This window comes from Centropristis striata, chromosome 9, assembly GCF_030273125.1.
Source record: "Centropristis striata isolate RG_2023a ecotype Rhode Island chromosome 9, C.striata_1.0, whole genome shotgun sequence".
NCBI classification, from domain to species: Eukaryota; Metazoa; Chordata; class Actinopteri; order Perciformes; family Serranidae; genus Centropristis; species Centropristis striata.
In genome coordinates this window covers 30,347,632-30,371,754 of record NC_081525.1, presented here as the reverse complement: position 1 = coordinate 30,371,754, position 24,123 = coordinate 30,347,632, and the positions used below count along the sequence as shown (strand labels likewise).

At 37.5% G+C, this 24,123-nt stretch overlaps 2 protein-coding genes across 2 annotated transcripts in view; one reads left to right on the top strand and one right to left on the bottom strand.

Annotated features, from left to right (window-relative positions):
* Window positions 1–1,226: 1,226 nt before the first annotated feature.
* On the bottom strand, window positions 1,227–6,528 carry LOC131978228 (protein ANKUB1-like). The gene is made up of 6 exons (XM_059341796.1): window positions 6,409–6,528; window positions 5,397–5,537; window positions 4,007–4,223; window positions 3,721–3,835; window positions 2,100–2,966; window positions 1,227–1,308 (listed from the first exon to the last, which is right to left on the bottom strand). The coding sequence occupies exons 1-6, from the start codon at window positions 6,496–6,498 to the stop codon at window positions 1,227–1,229; spliced, it is 1,512 nt and encodes a 503-aa protein (XP_059197779.1). The 5' UTR covers window positions 6,499–6,528.
* Window positions 6,529–8,467: 1,939 nt separating this feature from the next.
* Window positions 8,468–24,123, top strand: part of rnf13 (ring finger protein 13) — a 60,500-nt gene continuing 44,844 nt past the window's right edge. The window contains exons 1-3 of the mRNA XM_059340808.1: window positions 8,468–8,652; window positions 13,403–13,649; window positions 13,788–13,868. Coding sequence (XP_059196791.1) covers window positions 13,536–13,649; window positions 13,788–13,868 — 195 coding nt within the window. The 5' untranslated portion in view covers window positions 8,468–8,652; window positions 13,403–13,535. The remainder of the gene's footprint in view (window positions 8,653–13,402; window positions 13,650–13,787; window positions 13,869–24,123) is intronic.

Sequence of the window (24,123 nt, the reverse complement as noted above, 5' to 3'; positions counted from 1 at the left end):
TTTTATTTCAGTTAACGAAAATGTTTTTTCAATTCTTGTTTTCGTTATTTTGTTAGTTTTCATTAACTATAATAACCTTGACATGAACATTATATTTCTGTTATCCCAGACTCTGTACTACGGACAATAATGGTTTTTCATATGCAATACATGCTACATTTTAATTATCTTTTACCCACTGCCATCACAAACTGATACACACATTACTGTCAACACTGCTTAATTTTATACTTCTTACTTGTGGATACAGTGCAGCCAGCACAGTTAATCTTGGTCTTATTTATATTCTATTCTTTTCTGCATTATAGTTTTTTTTTCTTACTAGTGTTTTATAGCAGTGGTTCTCAACCTTTTTTCAGTGATCTACCCTCTGTGAAATATTTTTTCAGCCAAGTACCCCCTAACCAGGGCAAAGCATTTTTGGTTGAAAAAAAAGAAGACTTAAAAACAGAGTGCTGTGCCATCAGTGTCTGATTTATTAAACTTTGGAATTGATAAACACATACAAAACTCAAACATTTGAAAAAAAAAAAAAAAATTTCAAACATTTTTAAATGTTAATAATCAATGACTTAATGTATCGCAAATATGTATCATCACTAACATGTAGTGATTCAAACTAATATAGTAAAAACAGTGAGCAAAGAACCATTTAAAACTATGACTGCTACGCTTCAACCACGACTCCATCTTTGAGTTTTCAGGTGATTGACAGGTGATGCCAGGTGACATATGACAGGTTGGGTCGAACCATCCTGGTATGGGGGACACTCTGGGTTTTTAGGATCAAGAAATTGAATAGCCTAATGAATATAACATTCATTTTATGTATTGTATATTTTCCTAAAATATTCACGTACCCCCAGGGGTAGGCGTACCCCCATTTGAGAAACTCATCTTAAACATTTATTGGAAGTGTGTTTGTGTTTATTTGTGCATCTACACACAGTACAAAGGAAGACAACGCAATATGTTAGTGTTCTAAGCTTTGAATTTCAAGCAAAGGCAAGTAATTTCGACTGCAAGGCTAGTCCTTATTTGGACTTTTGTCGAACACAAAATTGTATTAATTAATCCTTGTCCTTAAAAAAATAAGTATGTCTTTGTTTATACCTATAATGGCAGAAGTTTAATCTCAGTGAAACACTAAGCTTGAGATAAACTCCTCAGTTCAGGAGGTATACGTTTGCAATTGGGATGATGAGTGACGGATCTGGATGAGAGAATCAGGCCATGGTATGGACACGCTTCCGGATCAGGGTCCGTGCTATACTCAGCTGCTTCAACCAAGGTTTCTCTGTGAAGGTACTGCATAAGAGAAACATGCATTATACATACAGTTAATTAAAGCTGTGTCAGTGAGGGTGTGCATGTGTTGTTGATGAATGCCAGCCATGCAAATATTACATTTATGGCTGCTGAGATTTTACTGATTTTAAAATAATAGACAAATGAACAGTCTAATTGTAATGAATGTTATTCATCAAGAAAATGATAACCTGATGACAGTGGCATTCCTGCCTTAAAAACTTGAATTAAGTAGCTTAAATAAATATAACTTATCACTTAAATATAATTAAGTAACATTTACTTTAGTTGTAATTGTTTTACTTAATACTGGCAAGTGAATTGTACTTTGTATTAGAGCAGTGGAAGTTACTTTAAAAGTAATTGTGCAAATTGTAAAGAGGATGTATTTTAAAGATTGTCCTATAACTTTGTTTTTTCAGTGTGTATACATTTAATTAAAATCTACAAGTTGTAATTATTACTTGATTTTAACTGTGGTGTGTAAATACAGTAAAAAATAATGTTGTGTCTCATTACAGAGGTTCCTACAGTAATTATGTGGCACATTAAGCTTCATTTTGGCCAAATATTTCCAATTGGTCAGTGAATCCATCCGTACAAAACATAAATTAGCATCTTGTGACAGACAAAATTATAGACAAAAATATGTGTGGTGTAAAGAATTTAGATGCAAGGAAAACTGGATTTGTGTCACTACTCATTTGCTGTGAACCTCAAATAAGATGACATGTATGAGATGTTTTTATTGCATGTGAGTGTGTAGAGTGTATGGGTTAAAAGATAGAGACCTGGCTATAGTTAAGCAATAAATGGCTTTCTCTCTTGGTGTTTGGCCACAGTGTTGAGAGAAGGACTCCACAGTATGAGGAGATGTTGGCCAGATATTTTCTGTGGTGATTGGTGGGAGTATAAACTTCTTTCTGCATAAGCTGCTTCCATCTTTGCCGATTTCATCCAACAGGCCATCCTCTCTTCTTTTTACATTTTGTTTCTGCTTTTTCTTCTTCTCTTTAAAGTCACCATGGTTCACAGACTGCAGGCTGTGGAGATGTGGTACTGAAAGTAAGTTTCTGATAGGAGGTAATGGCTGCAAAGTTTTGGTCTTGAGTCCTCTGTTTGCTTTGGTCACAGTTTTCCTGGATCTGGAAGACATATTTGGCTGGTTGAAGCCATCCACCAGCAACGTGTCCCCCACCCTGGCTTTGAAGGCAGCACCTGTGAATTTACATCGATTGGAGGCTGCCCTTTTCTGTCCCAAACCCACCCAGCGTTTTATCTGGAGGTAGATACGCATGGGCAGAGATATGTTTGACAGGGATACTACTGAGCACAGCTTGTTGGCTAAGTAGCGCACACAATCCTTGTGACCATGCTGAAATGCAATTTTCAAAGGGTCCAGACCTGCAGGGTCACGGCAAGCCAAGGCCAAAAGGTTGTTGGCGATGAAGAGTTTGAGGATGAGGAGCTGGCTGTTTTCTGCAGCTGTGTGGATGGGAGACTTCCGGCTGTCTTCATGGGCGGTTTGGTGGCACCACTGGCGGTGCGGATGGACTCCAACTGGTTCCTCAGCGTGCGTCCCTCTCTCCAGCAGCCATCCTGCCAGATCCAGGTGGCCTAAAGAGGCAGAGATATAGAGTGCAACCTGCAGCTGAAACCTGGAAAAGCAGAACAAGGAAGATTAGATTGCACTCCATTTTTCTTTCGCTTATCTGGGGCCGGGTCGTGGGGGCAGCAGGCTAAGCAGGGCATTCCAGACATCCCTCTCCCCAGCCACAATGTCCAGCTCCTCCTGGGGGACCCCGAGGCGTTCCCAGGCCAGGAGAGAGATATAATCCCTCCACCGTGTTCTGGGTTTTCCCGGGGCCTCATACCAGTTGGACATGCACCCAGGAGGATCCTTACCAGATGCCCAAACCACCTCAGCTGACTCCTTTCGATGCGAAGGAGCAGCGGCTCTACTCCGAGCTCCCTCCGGATGTCTGAGCTCCTCACCCTATCTCTAAGGCTGAGCCCAGCCACCCTACGGAAGAAACTAATTTCAGCTGCTTGTATCCACAATCTCCTTCTTTCGGTCACTACCCAAAGCTCATGGCCATAGGTGAGGGTTGGAACGTAAATGGACCGGTAAATCAAGAGCTTTGCCTTCCGGCTCAGCTCCTTCTTCACCACGACGGTCCGGTACAACGCCTGCATCACTGCTGACGCCGCACCAAACCGCCTGCCAATCTCACGCTCAGTTCTACCCTCACTCGTGAACAAGACCCCAAGATACTTGAACTCCTTCGCTTGAGGCAGTACCTCTCTCTCCACCCAGAGGGGGCAGTCCATGTTTTCCGGAGATTGCAATCATTATAGATAATCTCCAATAACAGTTCTGACACACTTTTATTCATGAAGAGAATTTCTGACCTCATTACTGTTTTTTTCTCTGATAGGTGACTCTGAACTGTCAATCTGCGGCCCAGGAGGCAACCTTGGAGGAACTCAACCCACCCATCCCACGTATCCAAACGGAGAGTAGTGCCTTTGTTAGAAAAAGAAAAAGAAGAATGAACTTAAAAAATACATGATGTCTGAAAATTATACATAACTACAATTTTTTTAAAATGATTCACAATTTTCTTAACAATTAGCTCCACGGTACTCACTACGAAGTTACACACATCAACCACAAAGACAGAAAGTTCTACCATACCCCCTTCAATGGTGTAGTCTTGCAGTCGGTTGCAGTCGTAGAGCTGCACACCAGCAGGTGTGCTCAGTCTGAAGGTGCTGACAGGGAGCCCACTTTGCATGGACACCACAGTTTTCAATCTAGCAACAGACATATGCAGGAGAGCCTCACTTCCCATGATTGGTAAAGTCTCTTCTGTCACAGCATTGAACACACGCAACACAGGCCTTTGTTCATTCTGAAACAATTAGATTGGCACAATTACCCTGATGTTATTGAGACAAAAGAAAAACAAGACTGGTCACAAAATGAATCCCTGTGTTTATCTAAAAAAAAAAACTTCAGATATCAGCTATAACTTTGGTATATTGGGAAATTATATACATTTGCATTTATACTGGGCAAATAACTTCCTATAAGAAACTCAGAACAATATCATAACTTTTAAAACTGCAATTATTTTAGCCTTTGATTCCTATATGATTTGAAAATTAAATTTGTTATTTAATTTTTGGTATGGTAATCTTTCATTTTTACTATTTTTTTCAGTGTAAAATGTTGCATGGTTAAAATGTACAATCTCAAGATGTAGTGCCACCTTATATAACTGAAAATACTAAAATATAGCATGGACTGAAATTTCTGGATAACTTTGCTGAGGGAAACACTGAACCTGGACTACTTTATTTAGAGTTTGGAGAGTCAAACAGGCCAGTGGAAAACAACTGTTTTTATGAGATGTTGTTAAATGATGACAAAGGGGGACACACATGCTTACTACTGTCAGCTTTTACACAAGGTTGCCTGGTGAGGAGCTTGGAATGTGTCCCAACACTAAAAACTGACTAATGGGGACTAAAGATCTCAGACAGCCATAAACTAATTTCTCTGTGAGCTGCCTCACACAGGAACATCTTGTTCCACATTAATGCACCAGTCTGACACAAAATTCAGTCGCTGTAGGAAGGAGGTCTTTGATGAAAAGTAATCCCAAGTAATGAATATGTATGCAGTATGATACTAATTTTAGAAGCTCTAAAGTAAAAAGATGAAGAATGCCGTGTTTTTGAAGTGTCAGTGATAGTGTATAGGGAGTGTATCTGATTGTAATGGTGAAATATATATATATATATATATATATATATATATTTTACCATATATATATATATATATATATATATATATATATATATATATATATATATATATATATATATATCCTGCATAAAGCTCCTGTGACAGCAACCATTAACCACTGAAGTGCTGTTTAGCAAGACACTAATACACACCAGATCCAGGAGTAAAAATTGTATAAGGGACCTCTGATCTTCCTGGAAATTGATGAAAATATTTTTTTTCTTTTGAGAATACTACAAATCCCAAATTTCCAAACCTTTTCATGTTTTAATACCTTTATCAGGCATCGGATGGCACTGCCACTTGTGATGCCCACGTCGCACAGAGCCCAGCTGTCCTGCAGTGCTGCTCCGCTGTAGCTCAGCTCCAGGTACTGATGCTGTTTGTCGTCTGAGAGTTGCACCAGAAAGTTTTTCTACAGAAAGGGACACAGTGGTAGCTACAAAATACTAGATAGACCATGTTCCACGTCTGTAGGTGAATTTTTTTTTTACTGAATAGCTGAATAAAAAATGTCTCCAGTGTTGGAGAGATTTAGCTTTTTCCTGACATATAAGACAACTAATAACCAACAAATAACCAATAATAGTCTTGCAATGCATAACATTTCACCATTACAATCAGCATAAATCCATCAAACAGTCTCTTTTCCCTCAAGTATTCTTTACAAATCATCAGGCAAACATTTTTAAAATGCAGTCAAAACTCAGGCAATTAACCCTCTGAAATCCAGGAGATTTTGGTTCAAATTTGTCAACTTCCTATATGCATTAATTTCTGTCTCTGTTTAGCATCTTTCAGTCTGTCCTTACATCACATGCATGGCTCCTTTTTCTCCACACAAACTTGGCTATCAGTCAGATTTTTCATTTTATTTTAATTGACAAAGTATGAAGCTGGCAGGAACCGAAAATACAAACAAAAGACACGGGTTTCTATGGAAATGTACCATTTTTTAAACCATTTATATACACCAAAACAGCAGAAAAAAAAATAAAAAATAAAACTACAAAACAGTCTTGCATGTGAATTAAAAATAGTAATAGTTTTCATTGTAAAAAGAAAATTCACATTTTAAAAACGGTCTAGAAACATAAATGGCACACTGTGAAAGCTCCTATGATTGCACTTTCAACTGGCTTTCTCAGCTTGTCTACATATCATATATAAATAAAGTTATTACTGTAAATAAAACGTGTATTTTCAATAAATCGATGGACTCCAGAGGGTTAAATTCCATTAGAGGTGATGGCCCTGTGCCACTACTGTATCATTTATTTTATTACCTTCACCATCTGCTTCATGGACCCCACAGTCTGATCTGCAGAGACGTCAAAAGGCACAGAGGAGCCCTCGAAGCAGATGAAGACCCTCATGGTCGGGACACCCGTCCTCCGGCCGTTTGGCTCCTCCGGCCGTTTGGCTCCTCCGTGGTGCTCTGGTCAGACAGGGGTGTGTGTGGTGAGTTTGTCAGAGGGAGGAGGGCAGGAAGGGGGAGGGTACACTACAAAAACAAAGACAAAATCCAAATGATTTAATTGTTGCTTGAAAAAAGAAAGATGTTTCTTATATGTCTTATAAGTTGAATAATCTTGGCTTTTCTATCTTGGTGACAGGTAGTCTTATTAGTTTAAAGTTTACACATTTGGGTTTTGAAAAGGTTTATTTGATAAAACAAAAAAGTGTTGATGGCTATATTGTAAAAACCACACCAAGGGCTGGCCATTATAAAGGCTTACATTATAAATATGCAAGGCTAGTTTCCTTCATCTGAATTGAACTTAGGCACTTGTTAAAGTGCAGTTTAGTGACTCATATCTCCCAAACGGCTTTGAAAGACTGGAAAAAACAAAATAAAACTAATCATAGTACAACATACAAAAACCTTTTGCCATTGTAAAGGAAGAAAAAAACGTATCTTAGCATTTTTAACATGTAATAAAATGTTGTGTTGCACGTGAAAGTTGCCAGTTATTGAGCAACATTAGATTTTTTATCTTCCGACACCTGATCTGCTTGTGTAGCAATTAGGCCTCATGACACATGCCCGGACTCTAAGTCACAAAGTTCAGATGCAGTTCCAGACTTTTTATCTGAGGAAGATATTACACAGCAATTGAAAAGTAGGCCTTTTGTCATCTGTTTCTAGTATATTACTTTCTATTCTGCTCAACAACACTACATGAAGGTATTTGCAGGGAGGACTATCACAAGATAAAAGCTTCAAGAATCAGAATCTTGGAAAATAAATTTCAGGTTGAAACCAAAATATTTTGTTTGTAATATGCATTTTATTCAATTTTCTTTAAATTAAATAACTTACAATATACACATCCTGATGTCAGCTCTTCACTCTTCCTTTTAGTGGGGGGAAAAAAGGAGACCCACTGTTTTTACATGGCGTTGCAGTAAAACTACAGTAACTTGAAATGTTTTAGTTTTACAGGGGACTGCTAATTTGCATTTGACCTTTTAAAGTTTGAAGCTGTTCACATGTTTTGTTCTCTTCAATCTTAGTCTGGAGCAACCGTCACTTGGTTTCTCAACGTTCAAGACCTGCAAGTTCTGATGATTTCTGAACACAGTCAGAACACAAATGAAATCTAGAAATAGAAATGTTGATTAATGTTGTATATAATTCAGGGAGGACAATAAGTTAAGATAAGACTTTATCCTGCAGTGGAGAAATTCAGTTGTAACAGCAGCTTAAGATACAGACAGGGGAGTCACAATGAATGTTCTAGCAAATGTTCATATGTAAAATATTGAGAGTAATTATTAATATTGCACATAAAGTTTTTCCTGAGAGCATTTTGTATGGCATAGACATTGTACAGTGTATTGTACATTGTACCTTTAAAAGGGTATAAAATATCTTTATCTTATCTTATCTACAGAACCCCACAGTTGTAAAACACTAATACTGTAATAAATAAACTCTAAAAATAAGATGCACCCCATTTACTATAGAGGGTGCTAGAGATTTAAAAGTGTCAACTGTGTTCAAGACTTTTTTAGGAGGGAGGGAGGCAACATTTGTGCTGACAAAAAAGAGCCTCTACTTTTATTTCTACTCAAAATATAACATTTCTTAAAATATTCCATTCTGCTGTCAGTTAATATGCGCTGATATAGCTCTGTAAATATAGGCTAACTGCTCGGTTCATGCAGTTCATACGACTGTAAAAGGTGTGTGTGTGTGTGTGTGTGTGTGCGTGCGTGTGTATGTGCCATCACGTGGATATGTTTACGTCTGGAGTCACTTCCTGAGTAGAATGATTGGCGGGCGGTTTATCCAATCAGAAGCTGGATGTGGAGCGGAGCATGTGGCGGAAGTTGGCGCTAGCGGATGGGATTAAACTGTAACGTTTATGTTCATATTCTCGGACCCGCCGTTCAAACGGGATGAAGTCCGGCCAAAATAGTCACTGTTGCATATGAACATTGACACGACGCACAGTTGAAGGAGTGCAATGTCCCCGCCAACAGCTGAATTCCTGGACAAGATCAGCATCCAGGCAGAAATACAGGTAACACCCACGACAAGCCAGCTAGCTACCTCTGTTAGCATCATGCTAACTCGGGTACAGGACGCTCTGTTTTTGTTGCTAGCTGCACGTCTTTAAGACTGACAGGTTTAATTATGTCAATAACTGTGATCAAAAGGCATGTAGCTATCTGAGAATGCGCGACATTTACGCTGCTTGCTTGTATTTATGAAAACAGGCTGGTGTGGAAAGCGTAATCAGCGTTAGACTGAGATTTGGGGTGTTAAAGTTTAACGCTTTTTTCATGAAGTGCGGTTATTACTGGCAGCACGTTTTGTCATCAACTTTTCATCCTCTAGTCACGCTGGTTTGGAAACTTGTCTGTGTCACAATTGCCTATTAGTGTTTTTTTCCGTTGTCATTTGATGTTTAGTCATCCTCTTCACAGTTGTCATCATGGCTGTTGCTTTCACTTCCCCTTTGTTTTTGATTTTTTTAGAAGATGGATAGATAGATACTACAAACAAATCACAAATCACACAAGAATATTAAAGACAATAAAATACAGTAAGACTTAGAGCTGCAACAATTATTCGATTAATCGAACAATAATCGATAATAAAATTAATCGTCAACTATTTTGATAATCAAATAATTGGTTTGAGCAGTTTTTTAAAGACAATAAGTCCAAACTCTCTGATTTCAGCTTCTTCAATGTGAATATTTCTGGTGTCTTTGTTCTTTTATGACAATAAACTGAATATCTCTTTGGTTTGTGGACAAAACAAGAGATTTGAGGACGTCATCTTGTGGTTTGGAAAACACTGATTGATATTTTACAACATTTTATTGACCGAACAACTAATCGATTAATCGTTTAAATAATCAACAGATTAATCGTTGATTGCAGTCCTAGTAAGACACTGAAATAACTATATAACATATTAGATTAGGTGGCTTTAGAATATGAGATGGGAATAACAATTAACTCTAAATAATTTTAAGACAGACCCTCTCTCTCCAGCTCTGTGTAATGTCTCTTGACACACAGTTTGTGCATCTCATGTTATGATATCTTGTAGAATTGGCATTTGAGTCACAGGTGTAAGATTATGTTTTCACATAAATGAACCGAAGTAATGCCCAGCAAGAAACCACAACTTCTTTCTGAAAACATGTTTATGCCATGATGCTGACATTTAGTGCAAATAAACATTAGGGATAAATTATGTGGTGGTGTCCACTGTCAGAGGTAAGGCTGCTGAGAATAAGGCACAAATGATAATTACAATTATTTACTCTCAAACAAATTTAAACCCAACAAATAAAATGGCATGTGTTTTTAACAGTGGATGTTCTTGAATTTAAAGTATTTTTTTTAAAGCTAAAGAGGAAAAATAATTATTGCTAAATTTTGAGATAACTAATAAAATGGGATATATATACTTATATATGTGTTTAAATAAAAGATTGAAAATTAATTTTGATTAATTTTTCATCTCAGTTATACAGCACAGCTCTGCTAATAATGCATGTCAGCGGGCAGGACTGTTTTGATGCAATATTGGCTTCACAGGGTTTCTGCAGCAAAATATTAAAATAATTTGAAATTAAATGCTTAATTTGTGGGCCACTTCATCGCCATTATGATATTTTAAGTACAAAGAGAATAACTTCTTGTACAGAGCTTGTAAAGTTTGACACACTGGTAACCCAGGAATATTGGGAATTATTTACAGCAACTACTCTCCATACACTCTTAATGCTGATGATAATTAAGGGCCGGATTATAACATTGATTGGAGGAAATCAGGCCATCAGAGTCATACGCTTTACTGGAGGTTCTCAGACCTTGTTTCATGGGAAATGGCAGCAGCAGCATTAGTAAAAGGGGAGGGTGAAAAGTTACATAACAAAGCCTCACTCTCATTTTCCACAGATATGATTAAAGCTTAGAATTGAAATTCATTACATTTGACCATATAAAAAAGTTGTGATTTCATGAATAGTTCTTGAATTATTTATAGTTATGAAAGTATCCGTTTAGGGCGGAGCCTTTTTGTTAATAATTTATTTAAGCCGCAGAACTGTACTTTTCCTTTAAATATGACACATGGAATTTGAATGGGTATAGTTAATTTTGAACTGTGTATTTCTAAATGATATCTAAAAAAGCTTATTTAGTTGTGGTTACCTTTCAAGTAGTGCTGCAAATAGTGTAATTTCCCAGAGCCCAAGGTGATGGTTTCAAATGACATGTTTAATCCGACCAACCAGTTAAAAAATCCAAAATTGTTCAGTTTATTATCATTTCATGAAAAAAAGCAAAATCTCACATTCAAGAAGCATAAAGTGTTTTTAAAAAATGGCTAAAAAAAATTTGACAATGATTTGACTGTCAAAACAGTCGACAATTACTGAAATGCAGCTTCACCTACAAGGTTGCACCTGCTTTAAAAACACAAAGAACCCATTTGTCTGAAAATGTTTTGTCAAAAATTAACCCAGCATGTTTTCCATATTTGAATTGAGGCAAATTAGTGATTCCAGATGCTTCAACGCAGTGTAGTGTTAAGTAATTAATGAGGACAGGTGCAACTAAAGCTGTTTTTCTTCTTTTTTAATGGTCCCATCTGTTCTACAGTACTTTATAATAACCTAACCCAAGTAGAAGAATGTTGGCGTCTCACACACGCACGGAGTATCATTGTACTTAGAAAACTTACTTGTTTTCTTCGAAACACAACAAACCATGTAATCCTGAAACATTACTTCCCCACTTTGCATTTTTACAACAGAGCTTACTGGTCTAAAGCCAGGCTGTTAGTTCCTCCTGACCTGATCACATGCTGCCCTCCACTTTATGAACCTGTACACTTGAACTTGTTATGCTGAGATGTTGGGCCTGGAGCTCACTTTATGAGGTGACTGGTTGGCTAGGAAACACAACAGGAGCAAGATAGTCCTGATGCTGACTCTTAGCCACGTTATCATATCTTAATGGTGATATACTTGGAGGACAATTGTTGCACACACCTGCACGGTTTGCTTTCCTTTGGTTTCAGTGGTCTCTAAAGAGTGTAATAATAATAATAATAATAATAATAATAGTAATAATAATACATTTTATTTGTCTTTTCATAAAGAAATCTCAAAATGCTACAGAAACCAGAAACAAAATAAACAAAAGACGAAGAGAAAACTCAGACACTTTAAAATCAGCAGTAGATAAAAAAGACATAGGTAATAAAGTAGATTATTAAGAGATTAGTTACTTAGAGATAAGTTTTAAGCCCTTTTTTAAAAGTGTCCACAGACTGGGGTTGTGGTAGATGTTCAGGGAGGGAGCAGAAGGCTGTGCGGGGCTGATGGAGGAGGTTTATGCTTTGGGAGCGGAGGTTACGGGTGGATGAGTGAGGGCTGAGGAGGTCTTTGAGGTATTGTGGGCGTTGCTGTAGATGCAAAGGTGGGTGATGAGGGCGATCTTGTATTGAATTCTTGAGGTTATGGGAAGCAAGTTTTCAGGCAGCACAGTTCTGAATGAATCAAAGTTTCTGGAGGTGTTAGTTGGGTTTACCGATGAGCAGGCTGTTACAGTAATCAAGCCTGTACATTGCTCTTGCAGGATGTTTTCATTAAATATGTTTTATCTGGCATATCTAACAGAATATGCTGTTTACTTAACCCGTACCAAATTCAGAGAATTGTCATATTTGGGATAACTGTAGAATATTAGTGAAATATATGATCTGTGTGGAAAGACCAGACACTGGATTGGAACAGACCGAGGCTTGGGCTGTGCACTGCTGCAGCAATTGGCATATGTAAAACAATGTAAAATAGCATGAAGCAGTGAACTTTGAAAACAGTGAAACAAAGCTCTGACAGCCGTTTGTTTGACAAAAATGGTGTTCGGAGCAAACTAATTTCTTCATGCCAACAAAGGCAGACAGCCAAATGTAGAGGTATGATATGTATAATTTAGATTTTATGTTTTACATTTAAAAAAAGTCAATACTACTTTAACAGTATAAGTGGCTTTACGTTATATGAGGGATAATGTACAGCAAGCGGGTCCTTATTTCATTATATTGCATTATTTATTATATTGCATATATCAATATAGTTCAATTTTTTTTCTTTCTTTATATGTAAATGCTGCCCTTACTAGGATTTGTCATATTTAGTTCTTTTGTAATGTTCGTTATTCTTTTCTCATATAAATATATATATTTCAGAAAAAGATTGGCTTATTTTATTTCATAGGCTATTTTTATTTGAGATGTTTTTTATTTAAATGTGCACTTTATGGAGCTTTGATTTAAAAAAAAAAAAAAAAAGGTACTCCTGTTGTTATACAGTATTTATGTTCACTTAAATAAACGGTTTCAATAAACCTGCTTGTGACATGTCATATTTGGCTTTGACTTTGACTGAACATTTGCTCTCACTTTGCGATAAAGATATCACGATATATATTGTATATCGATATTCAACCTAAATATATCATGATATTACTTTTGGTCCATATCGCCCAGCCTTACTCTGAAGGGGTTATTTAGCAATAAGTCCCCAGTTGTTGTACATTATCCTGCTTATTACAGGTTGTTGTAGTTTTTTGTAATTATTTTTTAGATTTATAATGATTTTATTGCCCTCACTTCAGAACATCATCCATAGCAGCAGTCTGCTATTCAGAGATAGCAGATCATAGAATGCCTTTACTGACCAATCAGAACACAGTATTCAACAAAGCTGTGCACGAAAACATAATCATTGGTTTATTTTCTAGGTGTGACCACAACAGACGGTGTACAGCGGTTCCACTGCAGGCCAGTGTGCGTGGTCATCTGTGTGTGTGTTTATGGTAGTGAGTGTTTATGAGTGAGTGGCATAGCAGCTGGGGGTTGTAACGTGATGCCAAGATGCTGCTGTCCCTGGGAATGCTGATGCTGTCGGCCACGCAGATTTACACCATCTTCACTGTTCAGCTCTTCGCCTTCCTCAACCTACTGCCCGTGGAGGCCGACATTGCCGCTGTGAGTAATTCTTAGTGCATGCAGGACGCAACATAGAAACATGCAATAACATGACGATGTAGTACAGGTGACAAAAGTCTTGATGATGCATGAAATATCTTGAACCAATAGTCAATACACTTATTTTTTGTGTTTCAGTACTCATTTGACAACAAAACGGAGAACTTCGATGACCTGCCTGCACGGTTTGGTTATCGGCTACCCAGTGATGGACTGAAGGTGAGTGCAGACGTCCCTAAAAGTCATACCAGTGTTTTTTTATGATCTCTATTATGATTTTTATTTCTCCAGCATGTTTTCACTTTACAGCCCCACTAATGTTTAACTGTGAAAACTTATAAAGACAGATATTCCTGGTTCCTTATTGCTGTGTAAAAAGATAGGGAAGTGAGCAAAATAAGATTATAATTTAATGGTTGGAATTAGCAGAAAAATAAGAAAGCATGATTTAATGCAAAAATGTGTATATGGTCTTTTTTGTGATTAAGCCTACAGTCATTGAAAAAAATATTATACTACCCTTGTTTTCTTCAATTTCATTTTAATGTGTGGTAAAACTAAAGGTACATTTGTTTTGACAAATATAATGCTAACAACAAAAAAGTTCATAAGGGTTTAATTTAAGAGCTGATATGTAGCTAATTTCCATGGTTTTCTTGATAATGGTTTTGGTTATTATCAAGAAAACCATGGAAAATTGCTAGATATCAGCTATTTACAATTTATTCACATTAATGTCCGTGCATACAGCAAAAATCAGGTATAAAAAACCTGCAAAATAGTTTTCAATTCAATACAAATGTGTTGCAGCAGCCGGACAGACTGCACACACTGTAAAACTACTGGACCAAGTATTCAGATTACACTGGACTTTAACAAAGCACCATCACAGTTTAATAACATGTAATGAAAATGCTCCCAAACATTGCTGCTGTGTGTTGAGGGTTGTAATAAATGTGTGTTGTTGTGAAGTTTCTGTGTGCAGCCCCCCCGCCCAGCAGCCCGCACACGGCTCCATCCACAAAGCTCACAAACAGAAGGGATGATTCATGTCTGCTATCTGAGCTGGTCATTGTGGCGTTCACACAGTCAAGAGCCCAGTTGTTGATGTACAAAGGCGTTTTAAGTCGCAGGCAAAGCTCATGGCAAAATACTTGATGTCTTGTTTTGTGTTTGTGTACATGTGCAGGTTAAGTGTTGGTGCATGTTTGGACACTTATAATTACTGCCACTTATGTGAGTTTGTGGACGCTATGTTTAGCATCATTACCCCATCATGGCAGTCCCACAGCGTAATTTTGGCATTGTCACATGTGTTGTGATCTTATGCTAGGCTGTATTTTAGGACATAAGGCATGAGATGATTGGTAGCATCAGTCACTCAAGAGGTGAACCCACCCGTGGACTGTTTCTGTTTCATATTTGCAACTCCCTATTTTAAAGACAAAGTCATCAGACTGAATCATGTGCCCCCTTTAAACTTTTTTCTCCCCCAAAAAAGAACAAAGTTGACATTTTTGAAGTTTTAGATTTTCAGAATAAGCACCTTTTTGTGGGATCTAGGGCTGGGCGATATATCGATATAAAAAATATATTGATATATTTTTAAATGTGATATGGAATTAGACCATATCGTATATATCGATATAGTTCAAATTTGTGCTGTGATCCTTGCTCCAGGCAAGCTGCTTTATATAGGAATGCTGCCCTTACTAGGTATTTTCTCATATAAATATATTTATTTCAGAAAAAGATTGGCCTATTTTATTTCATAGGCTATTTTTATTTAAATGTGCACTTTATAGAACTTTAATTAAAAAAAAAAAGGTACTCCTGTTGGTATACAGTATTTATGTTCACTTAAATAAACGGTTTCAATAAAACCACTTGTGACATGTCACATTTATCTTACTTTGCAATAAAAATATCCAGATATATATCTTATATCGATATCCAGCCTAAATATATCGGGATATGACTTTTGGTCCATATCGCCCAGCTCTAGTGGGAGCATGGCAAGTTTACACTTTATCAGGGTAATTGAGGTTCAAATAATTCATTAATTTAGAAAAGGTCATTAGAGTAAGACATACTACATACATGAAATGAAAAGTAATTTTGTCACATCCCTTGCAGAAGATTTTGGGCAGAAAACCTCAATGTTTAGAACATCAGTGTTCATCCCCCCCAATTAACACATGAAAGTAGTAGAGGACTTTTATTTTGACAATCTAGAACACAACTCATAGCAATGCATCCAGTTAAGGACAGGCTCAGTATGCAACCTCCTTTTATTAAAAAAAAAAAAGCAACTGTGCACGGTTGAAGCAGGAAGTATGGTGGCATTTCCACCATAAATTGATGCAGAAAATGTGCAAATTGGTGCATAAAAATTCATCAGAATGCAATAACTAGAAATTAAGTATGTGAGGCTCAAGATTTCTCCAGACCTCCTGCTGAATATGTGGAAAACTTTGGAAAAAAACAAACAAACTTGCCACCTTGTCCTAAGTGTATTATATATGTATATATATATATATATATATATATATATATACACACACACATATGTATCCGTGTTTGGTGATATGCGGCTGTCTGTAGAATTTCCATAATCCTGCTGACAAACAGACAGAAAACATAATTATTTTGCTGTGCAGAGGTTTTTAAAAACGGAGAATTAAATCTTTGCTCGGTACACATTCTCTCAGAAAAGCACACCATGATCATTTTAATATTATTTAAATGAAATTGAGGATAATGATTCAAAGTCACCATTCCCTCGTATATAACGAATCAAATCACAACTGCAATATCAGTCTAAATAATTGCAATTCGATATTTCTTCCAAATCATTCAGCCCTGCATGTCACCAAGCGAACAGCAGGGATTATAGCGCACAGTCATGTTGCTCTCTCTGTGTTTGATATTCGTCTTATGTAAGATTCTGTGTTATGAAAGCTGAGAAATGACTTAGAGACTTAGTCTCGGTGTCACCAGCTCTCTGTCTTAAATTCTTATCTCTGCGTCTTGTTTTTCACCTCTGCTGTAGTCTAGCCATGGCAGAGAGGCCACGTGACATGCAGACATGCTGCCCTAGTCCCTGGGGGCTAAACTCAATCTGTCCATTTTAAAAGTAACCCTCCTCTGCCCTGCCCATGTCTGCGTCTGTCTGAGTGAGCCTGGCAGCGAGTTGTTTCAGCTGTGATTTACAGCTGAACTCAGCAAGATTACTCCACATTATCATCCATATTATCGCAGGTTAAGGAGTAGAGAAAGACTTCCCTTCTTCCTTACTGACAAGCTGAAGATCTGTTTGTGTAAACAGTTCTTATACTATGCTACTAAACACAACCTCTCACCATGCATACATTGCAGATATTGCAGATTTGATTCACTCTCTCTGATGCTATTTAGATAGCGTAAGAACAAATTCACTTTTGTTCTCCACATCACAACCTTTTTTATTTAAATATACCAGCTCTATTTCCACCTGCTGTTCAGATGAAGATTGACCTTGGAAATTATGAGAGTTAGTAAATGACAGGAATACATAATGAACCTCTTTTAACATGCATTTACTTTTTTCCCAAAATACTGTTTGCACAATCCTCTCACAAATGCATATGCAGTAAGGGAAAGAGGAGCACCTTGCAAATACTCATTCAAATGACATGCAGACTGAAAGGCCTTAGTCCATGTGGCCATTTTCCAAATAAATAATTTGTGAATATGTAATGTGTAGTAGAGTCTGATAGATAGATCAGTTGACTGATATTATTGGCCTATCAAATGCTTATTAATATCTTTGTTTATGTGGTCCGATCTGTGCCGTTATGAAAAGTTGTTTTTCTAAGACAATATAATTCAGAAATCGCTGCTTGGTGTGATTTAGAAATGGTGTTCGCTATTCTTTTTTTTTTTTTTTTTTTTAATAGTTAGCAATTGATTGTAATTGAAGAGCAGTGATGTTTATTTTGCTTTTTATTTTATTCCTATTTATGCTTTATTTTCTTTGTTATTATTTATAGAGTTGGCTTATAGGGGTGTGACAAGAATTCGTGCCACGAGATTAAACTCAACAATATTTCTCATCGCGTTAAAAATCTTTCTCGCGAGATTTGTGAGCTATCCAAACTTCTATTTGTGACCAATCGGGGCAGTAAAAGGAAAATAAGAAGAGGAGGAGAAGGAGGGGAAGCAGCAAGCAGCCAGAATGACATTGCAGGGGCCGGTGGCTCGTTAAGAAGAGTCAGAAGGAATTGAAGCGGCACAGTCCTCCTGCAGCAGTCTCTCCCAGCTGCAGAGCCGGAGTCTGCAAATTGCTAATTGGCTAACAGTTAGCTCTGTAGCAGTACAGTGTGTATGTGCTGCTGCTGCCGCAGGTGTTCACTTAGTGATCTCTGTTTGTTTACAACAAGCACCGGACACTCTGTTTGTGATCAGCGGAGAAGATGTGCATAATTAGCCATGCTGCTTTGTTTATGATCACCTGCTGATGTTGTGCACAGTTAGCGACGGCGGCCACTGTTGCGTCTCCCGTGTTTAATCCATCACTTATGTGATCACGGTCGAAACTGTCACTAAGCGATTACGCGACGATGGGAAAACCATACATCACCTCTGGAGTCTCATAAATCCTTCTGTGGGCCTTTTCTGTAATGGAGACACGCTGAGTGAGCGGACATTTGAGAGGGCGTGGCCTGAGACTTTCCCGGCAGCCACTCTTCCCCCTAAAGGAAACACGGCTTGTATTGTTTGCACTTGAATAAAAGAGAGAAATATTTAATTTAATTTATTTTATTTCAACTTTTATAAATTTCATTTTTAGTTTCAATTTGTGGAAGAAGAAGTTTATTAAAAGCTCATGCTTACATCATGCATGTAAAAAGTTACGTAATAAAACATTTCAAAATGCATGTGCAACTCGGTTAAATAAAAGTCTGTTGGCCCAGTCATATATTGTGTGATTGTAGTTTTCTTAAAATCTCGTCTCGTTCTCGTGAACCAAATATCGTGAGCTGAGTGTATTGTCACACCCCTATTGGCTTACAATGAAATGCATTCTTTCTATATTTGCATATCTATTCTATTCTATATTTGGGTTCATTTGCAAAGTGGTAAAAAAATAAGTGCATAATCTACACATTCCCTAACATGGTCTATTTTCTTTCCAACTCAAAGGAAGTATGCATCAGCCACCATTTTGGTCTCAAAAATCTCATATCAGTCGCGCTCTAATGTGTAGATGCTCACTGTTGACTCGCACTGTACCTTTACACCTTTTTATTATTATTATTATTATTATTATTATTATTATTATGAGACAAACTCACTTGTTGAAGATGTTGAAGCAGTGCTGCAGCTGTATGATGCCTGGAGAAACCTCTGGCATCACAAGGCAGCACAAGCCTGTTTACCTCTGAAGGATTCCCCACAGGGAGCCAGGCTTCAGACAGAGCCCTCCCTGTTTCCACTTACACAACCAGGGCTGTTTACAGTTGCTTCATGGTCGCAAAGCAAAGTCTGTGCAAACTCCACAGTATGCAACAGTTATGCATGTTTAATATCTCTGTTGCACTTATTAGGATTTTGGAGGTGAAGTTAAAATTCAGCATAATAAAACTTGTCAGTGTAAAGTTAAACTTTATGTATTTAGATTTGAAGATACAGAAAGGTTTTTTTTACTGTAATTCCTAGTGAATAGTTTTATGAATGAGATGGATACTGCCAAGAAGTATAGTTTTTTTGATAAATTGGGAAACGTACTGTTAACTTGAAATGGCGACTAATGAAAACTTTAGATTGAAAAATCTAGATTTGCACCTTTTAAAAAAAATCAAAAATTGGTAAGAGTAGTTGGGAGTATCAGTTTGGTCACAAAGTTAAATTCTGTTTATTTAAGCTCTGACGTAACACACTTCTAATCTGTATACATGAATTCAAATTTATAATGGGAACATTTTTACTGTAAAGCATAAAGATTCTGCTATGTTTGCTGCAGCCAAGCCATGATTATTTCAAGATTCACAAAGAAAAAACTACTGCAAAGCAGTTGCATGAAGGTAGAAAGTAAAAATCAAATGCAGCATTTCAATCTCAATTTAACTAGCATAAAAGTATAAAGTAGCACAAAGTGGGAAAGAAAAGCAAAAGTACCCCAAAACCAGTGGAACATTGAAATAAATCTATCGTGTTCTTTTCAGCACTTATAGTATATTATAATACCTGGACTTTGACACGTGGTAGATGACAAAACATTTTTAAGATCATTTAAATGACCATAGAGTACATAAGGAGTAATGGCAGAGGATCTGGCTGCAAACTGCAGGCTCAGCATTCTGATTTTTTATAGATATGACCCTGGCAAGGAATCGATACCCATCTTAAAATATCCGTGTTCCCTTTCCGCAGCTTTCAGGCGTGTTGTTTTTTTTTCCATTTATGTGCCCACTTTCACTTCTACAATTATAGGCTGAGAAGAAAATGCCTGGGTTTCCATTTAAAAGTCTTTGTGGTTTGGATGGTGCAGCAGCAACACTGGTTAAGTCAGAAGCACACACTCACCCTGTTAAATCTGCAAAACTGAACAAAATATAAAAGTATTCCTTTTTATGCACCTGGTTTCTATGCAGGTGCCTTTTCAGAAATAAAAAGTATACAGACTTCTGGAACACTATCACAAACATTGCTTCAAAAGTACTTAAAGTGGCTGACTTATTTTGTTAGATTAGAAGCAGTAGGATGGACTTCCTCCTATCAGTTGGGGAAATAACACATTTTGCAGAAACCTCTGTACAGCTTTTCTCTGATTGAACTTTAGATCCATTTGATTGAGGTTGTGGGCATATAAAGAGGTGGCAGGAAATACTCCTCCCATGTCACATCTTGCCTCGAGCATCACATGCAGAGCCTAATATGGAAACATTGCATGAGGAGGCTGCAAACTTTAAGTGGATAATTATATATCTAGCATTTTTGCTTAAATGTGTCACCTCAGGTTGCTCTAGTTTCCTGCCATAATTCAAAGCCATGCAGGTTATGTGTAGTTCACACTGCATGTCTTTCAGAGTTGTCAGGTACTGTTCACACTTTACAACAGCGATCATCAAGTATAATAGCCTGACGAATTCAGAAAATGTGAGGAGGAAAAACTGTGTTCTGGTATTTAGCATATTTTCATAGCATTATAGCATTTTCTAACTAAGTATCTAGTTAATATTATGGATTTACCATGTTTTATTAGGAGTCTGCTGACACTGATATAGGCAAATAAAAATGGCACAAATTTAGTAAGGAAGTGAAAATATCTAACAATGATAGGCTAACTAGGCATATATTTTCTTCATTTAAAGCCCGGCACCCACAGTGTCTGCTAAGAAAAAATTCTGGCCCTTGGGCAAATGTAGTTGATGACCCCTGCTTTACAACTTCCTGTCTAGTAATCAGGAGTCTTGAAAGGGCGTCACACGCACCACAAGATTAGTCACCTGGAGAAAACCTTGTGATGAGCTTGTCTTGGCAGATGCTAGAATGTTCACACCAAACATAGTTGGTGTAACTGGTAGACTGTGTGCGTGTCAAAACCGTTATTTGAACCCTGCTACAATGCAATGTTATGAATGAAAATTGGGCAGAATGCAGAAATAACCACTTTATAAATCCTTATATATGAGGAAGTGACTCATTTTATTAGTGTTACCCAGACCCTGTCTGTAAGTTGTCTGGTTAGCTGCTAACCTAAGTGTTGACGATTGCGTAGTATTGTAATTCTGTTCCAGTGTTATTATAGTTAACGAAAACTAACGAAATAACAAAAACTAGAATTGAAAAAACATTTTTGTTGACTGAAATGAAAATAAAAACGAGGGTTTGAAAAAAAAAAAGAGAACTAACTGAAACTGTATTATGTGGTTACAAAACTAACTTAAACTATAGTGAAAATGTCCTTATTTTTCGTCTTTGTCAACTTTTTCATACATAAACCTTTTTGGTTGATATGAAATCTATTTCATCTATCTGGTTTTATGACTTTATAAACTTTTTGGGGCTGAGATGGATCAGACAAAGGAAATAAAGGAAACATTTATTGTGACTTTTTTGAATCTCGTACCCAACAAATACCCCATTACAAAAAACAAACACTAAAACTAATAAAAACTAAACTACAACTAAGCATTTTCCAAAAAATAAAAACTATTTTAAACAGGCAAACTCACATTAAAAACGAATTAAAGCTAACTGAATTTGAAAACCAAAAATGACAACGAAATTAAAATTAAATCTAATGAAAAATCCAAAACTATGTTAACCTTGTTCTGTTCATAACTAAGTTTTGGTGGGTAAATTGTTTGGTCTCCAAACTATGTTTTGTCAAAAAATGCAAGAAATGAAACGGGAAACGATGTGATAACATGTGCCCTGCAGGCGTTGGTGTTACTGACAAATCACAAGTAAAATGAACTGCAGTTTTAAAGCACTTTTCAAGTTGTAGCGAACACTCAAAGAGATTTAACACCTAATCATATTCATACACTTGTGACCAAGACATGGCGCCACCTGCTACCATAAGTAATCTATTCATTCTTCACAGCATCGGGAGCAATTTGGGGTTCAGTACCTTGCCCAAGGATACTCCGACATGTCAGAGATCGAACTACCGACTCCATCATCTCCTTGTAGACGTGCTTGCTGATGTTTCCGTTGACATTAGTTAGTCAGGAAGTTCTAAAGACTGTCTGCGAGTCGCCACTCAAGGCTGAAGTCGTGTGGTGTAAGCTAGGCATGAGGTGTACTGAGGACACCTAAATTGCCCGAATGTGTGATTGCGAGGGAAGGGCTAATTTCAGGTTGCCTTTTGTTACATTTTAACAAAATAATCTCAACTCAAAGGTTGACTTCCAAGCTTTTCTTATCTCTAGCTCAGGTGGCATCACATGACCTAACTCTGAAAATGAAAGCTTTGAAAGACAATAAAAGCTGCCAAAAGTTTATGAACATATTCTGTTCCCAACATCAAGAATTGACTGCTGGGGGCACGGTGGCGCAGTTGGTAGCGCTCTCACCTCACAGCTAGAAGGTCCTGGGTTCGATTCCCGCCAGGACGCTGTGGGAGTTGGAGGCGTATCCTCACCTCCATGTCTCCGGTGTCCGTAGCGCTGGTCGGTTTCTTTGTGTGTGGAGTTTGCATGTTCTCTCTAAAACATTGCATGTTTTTTCTCTAAAAAAAAAACAAAAAAAAAAAACATGCATTGATCCTGGTTGCTATCGTGCTCTGGTCGGTCGGGGCGCTGGTGGGAATAACGCGCTACGTCCTACGCCCCTGTCAAGTGACAAGAAGTGGTCTGCTAACTCCACATGTCTCGAAGGCCAGCATGTGGCCAGTCCAGGGCTCTCGTCCCAGAGGGACGAGGTGGCGCCCAGGATCATGATAGGAAAAACTGGGTGATAAATAAATGGGTTACAAAATCGTGGGATAAAAAATAAAAAAGAATTGACTGCCATGCTCAAATATATTGAATTTAAACTAAGAAATCCTGTGTAAGACCTGTGACGGTCCCTAAACTCCATGTAAAGAACCACCTTTGTTTTGCCCAAATAACAAACATTAGGGGTGTAAACTCGACGATATTTCTCATCGCGTTAAAAATCTGTCTCGCGAGATTTGTGAGTTATCCAAACTTATGGGGCCAGTAAAATGAGTCTGTAAAATGAAAAGAAGAAAAGGAGGAGAAGCAGTAAGCAACCAGAATGAAGTCGCAGGGCCCGGCGGCTCGTTAAGAAGAGTAAAATGAATCGTAGCGGCATAGTCCTCCTGCAGCAGTCTCTCCCAGCTGCAGAGCCGGAGTCTGCAAATGGCTTACAGTTAGCTCTGTAGCAGTACAGTGTGTACGTGCTGCTACTGCAGGAGGTGTTCACTTATTGATCTCTGTTTGTTTACAACAAGCAACGAACACTCTGTGCACAGTTAGCGATGCCAGTTAATTCAAGATCGCTTTGTTTATGATAGCCATGCTGCTTTGTTTTGATCAGCTGCTGATGTTGTGCAGTTGTATGCTTATGTGATCACGGTCGAAACTGTCCCTAAGCGATTACGAGACGATAGAAAATCATACGTCACCTCCGGAGTCTCATTAATCCCTCTAGGGGATTTTATTTTTGTATTTATTTTATTTTAACATTTATACATTTTTGTTTTAGTTTCAATTTGTGGAAGTTTATTAAAAGCTCATGCTTACATCATGCATGTAAAGAGTTATAATAAAACATTTCAAAATGCATGTGCAACTCGGTTAAATAAAAGTCTGTTGGTCCAGTCATATATTTTGTCATTGTAGTTTTCTTAAAATCTCGTCTCGTCTCGTTCTCGTGAACCCAATATAGTGTCTCATCTCGTCTCGTGAGCTGGGAGTATCGTCACACCCCTAACAAACATTGTTCATCCTTTGGTTTATATAAAAATCAAGACAGTAGT

What these genes read in the sequence shown, in the direction of transcription:
- LOC131978228 (XM_059341796.1), bottom strand. Translation starts at nt 6,498, where the DNA reads ATGAGGGTCTTCATCTGCTTCGAGGGCTCCTCTGTGCCTTTTGACGTC. An exon ending in CCATCCGATGCCTGATAAAG is followed by an intron (nt 4,224 to 5,396) that starts GTATTAAAACAT and finishes TAATTGTTTCAG; the next exon opens with AATGAACAAAGGCCTGTGTT. An exon ending in AGACTACACCATTGAAGGGG is followed by an intron (nt 3,836 to 4,006) that starts GTATGGTAGAAC and finishes TTTCTAACAAAG; the next exon opens with GCACTACTCTCCGTTTGGAT.